The 3396-nt window shown below is 35.8% G+C and overlaps 1 protein-coding gene across 1 annotated transcript; it reads right to left on the bottom strand.

The window, feature by feature from the left end:
- Positions 1-2461: 2461 nt before the first annotated feature.
- On the bottom strand, positions 2462-3094 carry LOC115880061. Its single transcript, XM_030897187.1, has one exon. The coding sequence runs from the start codon at positions 3092-3094 to the stop codon at positions 2462-2464; it is 633 nt and encodes a 210-aa protein (XP_030753047.1).
- Between the last annotated feature and the right edge of the window lie 302 nt (positions 3095-3396).

Below are 3396 nucleotides of genomic sequence, written 5' to 3' on the forward strand. Positions count from 1 at the left end.
GCTTGTCGTGTTACCATATGCCAATAATTTTGGGAGAAACTTCATTCTCATGCATGACAATGCACGGCCTCATACAGCCAGAGTGGTTAGTGAGTTTATCAATGCTCATCAATTAAACATCTTACCCTGGCCGGCACAATTTCCTGACCTCAACCCCATCGAGCACGTACGGGACGCGGTCCAAAGAAGAATTTTGAGAATGGGTATGCCTCGTGAAACTCGTAGAGATCTGGTTTGGGCCGTGAATGCAGCGTGGCAGGCTGTACCTCAAGAAGAGATCGACAACCTGATCAGGAGCATGGAGAGACGACGTAGGGCTGTAATGAACAGTAGAGGAGGCCATTTTTTAAGTAAAAATGGTTTTATCTTTTTTTTTAATTCACAGTTTAGAATTTAAAAAAATGTGTGTATTTTTTTCAAATCAATAAAAATCAAGGTAAATTTGAAAAATTCGGTAAATTTCGCATTTTTATTTTCAATACGTCCTGTAAACTATTTGTTTATTTTAATTTTATTATATCAGAAATGCAAATAATAAAATTACTGACGATGGCTGCATAAAATTGTAATATTCCTAGACTTTTCCGGTGTGTGTATAATACTACTATAAGCTAAATAATAAAGTTTATAAGTTTCCTCAATAGCCCGCAAATTTTGTGAAATACCAACCAAAATACACACTTTTATGCAAATGCCTAATAATGTTAACGCTTAAATTTAGTTAAGAAGAGAAAACATTTTGAACCTAACCAACAATTTATATTTATAGTGGTTTCCAGTAATTTTGTTAAATTATACGAATATTCTAGTTGATTATTGGTTTGAAATAAATATGACGATGTCCTTCAATGAAAATGTGAGTTGCTTAACTCTAATAATTCTAATTCTGGGCTAGCAAATGAACTAAATGCTTTACATAGACCGTTATTCAGAAGCTACAAACCTATCGATGAAAATGTGCATGAAAATTTACTTCCTAACACACAACCAGAGGATATTGGGATCCAGGTACAGCATGAAGTTTATTATAATGCTTTTCTTAGCTTTAAATCAAATGTTCTTTGGTGTTTGCGCGACCTTTACCACTTTTTTTCTCGCTAGCTCGTGCGTTAAGGCATGGTCAAGGCCGTAGTGTGTAACGGCCTTGAAGTTTTACTACCAGCGCGCGTAAAAAAGTTTCACTTCAAAAAACTGAATTTATATAAATTAAAGTAGATATATTTATATACAGTTTGATAAAAAAAAATCTTAAAAATAGGACTAAAAATAAAGAAAATATGATACTTTAAATTTGACGAAAAAATTCTCCGTTGCGTTTTTTTTGCATCTCAGGCTATATGAAATAACGACTCTTCCTGAAATATTTCAGTCACATTTCTCATACCCGGATATTTTTCAGATAAACTAATTAATAATCCAGCGATCTAAGCTGGTCATTAGCGAATATATTCGCTAATAAACTGAAATATTAAATATTAATGAAAAGAAATCAATCAACCGCGCTATCCTAAGCATGCGTTCCTATATAACATCGCCTAGGTTCATCTTCACACGGGTAAAATGACGCGATGGTTTTTTTTTACTTTACGTCACCGCACGTAAACCCATATTAAGGAATTTGGATCGATTAATGATTAATAATTTTCGTGACTTTTACATATTGCACCTAACTGTACATGCGGAGAGGAGTTTTTTTACGGAAGACGATGTAAATGTTTGATAAAAATTGGTTTTTAATTCTATGCTATAGAGATTGAAAAGTTTAATAAATGTAATGTAACGGATGTTCTTGCGTAATTTTTATACTTTAGTGCAGTACAAAAAAAAACGGTAGTACACTTGCCGGCACCATAACATTTTTATGTACAGGGTGTCCCATTTTAGTTGAAGTCAAACTGTATCTCCGTTGTTAGTAAAGATAGAAGGATGCGGTTAGCACAAACCTGTCCCACAGGCCAAACTTTTTGCCAAACGGAAGATGGTGCAAACAAAATTTTCATAGCCCTTTTCGTTTTTGAGCTACAGGGTCTTTTCGAAAATTATGCAATTTGGGACACCCCCCAGTGGCGGATACAGAGGGGAGGCCATGGAGCCCGGGCCCCCTCTTAAATCTGTAAATTGTGTTAAATATTTGGCTTTTGGGTTAAAAACGGCGCCCTAAAAAGCATATTCTACATTACTTTTTATTTTGGCCCCCCCCCTAAAATAAATTCCTGTATCCGCCCCTGACACCCCCTGTATCTTTACTATTGTTAAACGTATCGAGAAGATGAAAACTGTTTATTGTAGAACTTTGTACGTATAATACAGTGGCGTAGTCTGTTTTTCTAGGAAAAATATATTTTTGAAAATATGAACTAACGTTATGTTTTTCAATCATTTTCTTATTAGTAGGCCGTGATAAATAACAAAAAAATCAAAATGGTATTTACTAAAATAGTCATTTTTTTAACAAATCAGTTCATAATGTCCTTCGCCGTCTTCTGATTTCCAGTCTCCATTGGTCTCTGTCTGTCCAGAGGTTTTCGCCTATTCCTCTTGTTCTGATGTCCCCGTCTATTCCTTCTCTCCAACTCCGTCTATATCTCCCTCTCTTTCTTTTGCCTTGTGATGTCCAATTGAGTATTTTCTTTGGGATTCTGCTCTCTTCCATTCTTTGTGCGTGCCCATACCACCTGAGCTGGTTAATTTTGATGTCTTCTATTATTCTGTGTTTAACGCCCATTATGTTCCGAATTTTTTCATTTCTTGCTCTATCCAGTTTCCCGGCCGCGCATCTCCAAAAGTCCATTTCTGTAGGTTCGAGTAAAGTTTTTTCTTTCAAAGACCATACTTCACTACCATAGCTAATTATGCTTTTAACTATGCTGTAATAAATTTTGTGTTTGTTTTGTTTTGATGCTGCCTTAGCCCTTAAAATAAATGTTGAGTTGTCTAATTGCTTGTCTTCCGTTGTTGTTTCTGCACTTAATTTCCTCATCAAGGCTACCATCGTTGGTAATGGCATACCAAGATATTTATATTTTGAGCAGTGTTTTATCTCTTGCCGTTGCTGTTCTACGATTAAGTTCTGTTGTTCGCCGTCGATACACATATTCCGTCTTCTTAAGTTTACCTCCAGCCCCCTTGTTATACTCTTCAATTAGTTTGCGGGTCATATATTCCAGGTCCTCGTAGTCTTGAGCCAGTATTATTTGATCATCAGCGAAACAAAGAGTGCAAAGTGTAAAATGTGAGTCGTTTAATGGTATCCCATCTGTGCGCACTTTCTTTACGTTTTCAGTGCTTGTTCTTATAAAGTTCTTAAACAGCCTTAATTAATGTTATGCTGATATTTGTTTTCTCGAGAGCTCCCCACTTAGACTGGGGTACACTATCATTTGCTATCTTGAGGTC

The sequence above is a fragment of the Sitophilus oryzae genome, unplaced genomic scaffold (assembly GCF_002938485.1).
Source record: "Sitophilus oryzae breed Bouriz unplaced genomic scaffold, Soryzae_2.0 scaffold_1068_pilon_pilon, whole genome shotgun sequence".
In the NCBI taxonomy this organism is placed as follows: domain Eukaryota; kingdom Metazoa; phylum Arthropoda; class Insecta; order Coleoptera; family Curculionidae; genus Sitophilus; species Sitophilus oryzae.

What these genes read in the sequence shown, in the direction of transcription:
- LOC115880061 (XM_030897187.1), bottom strand. Translation starts at nt 3,094, where the DNA reads ATGTGTATCGACGGCGAACAACAGAACTTAATCGTAGAACAGCAACGG.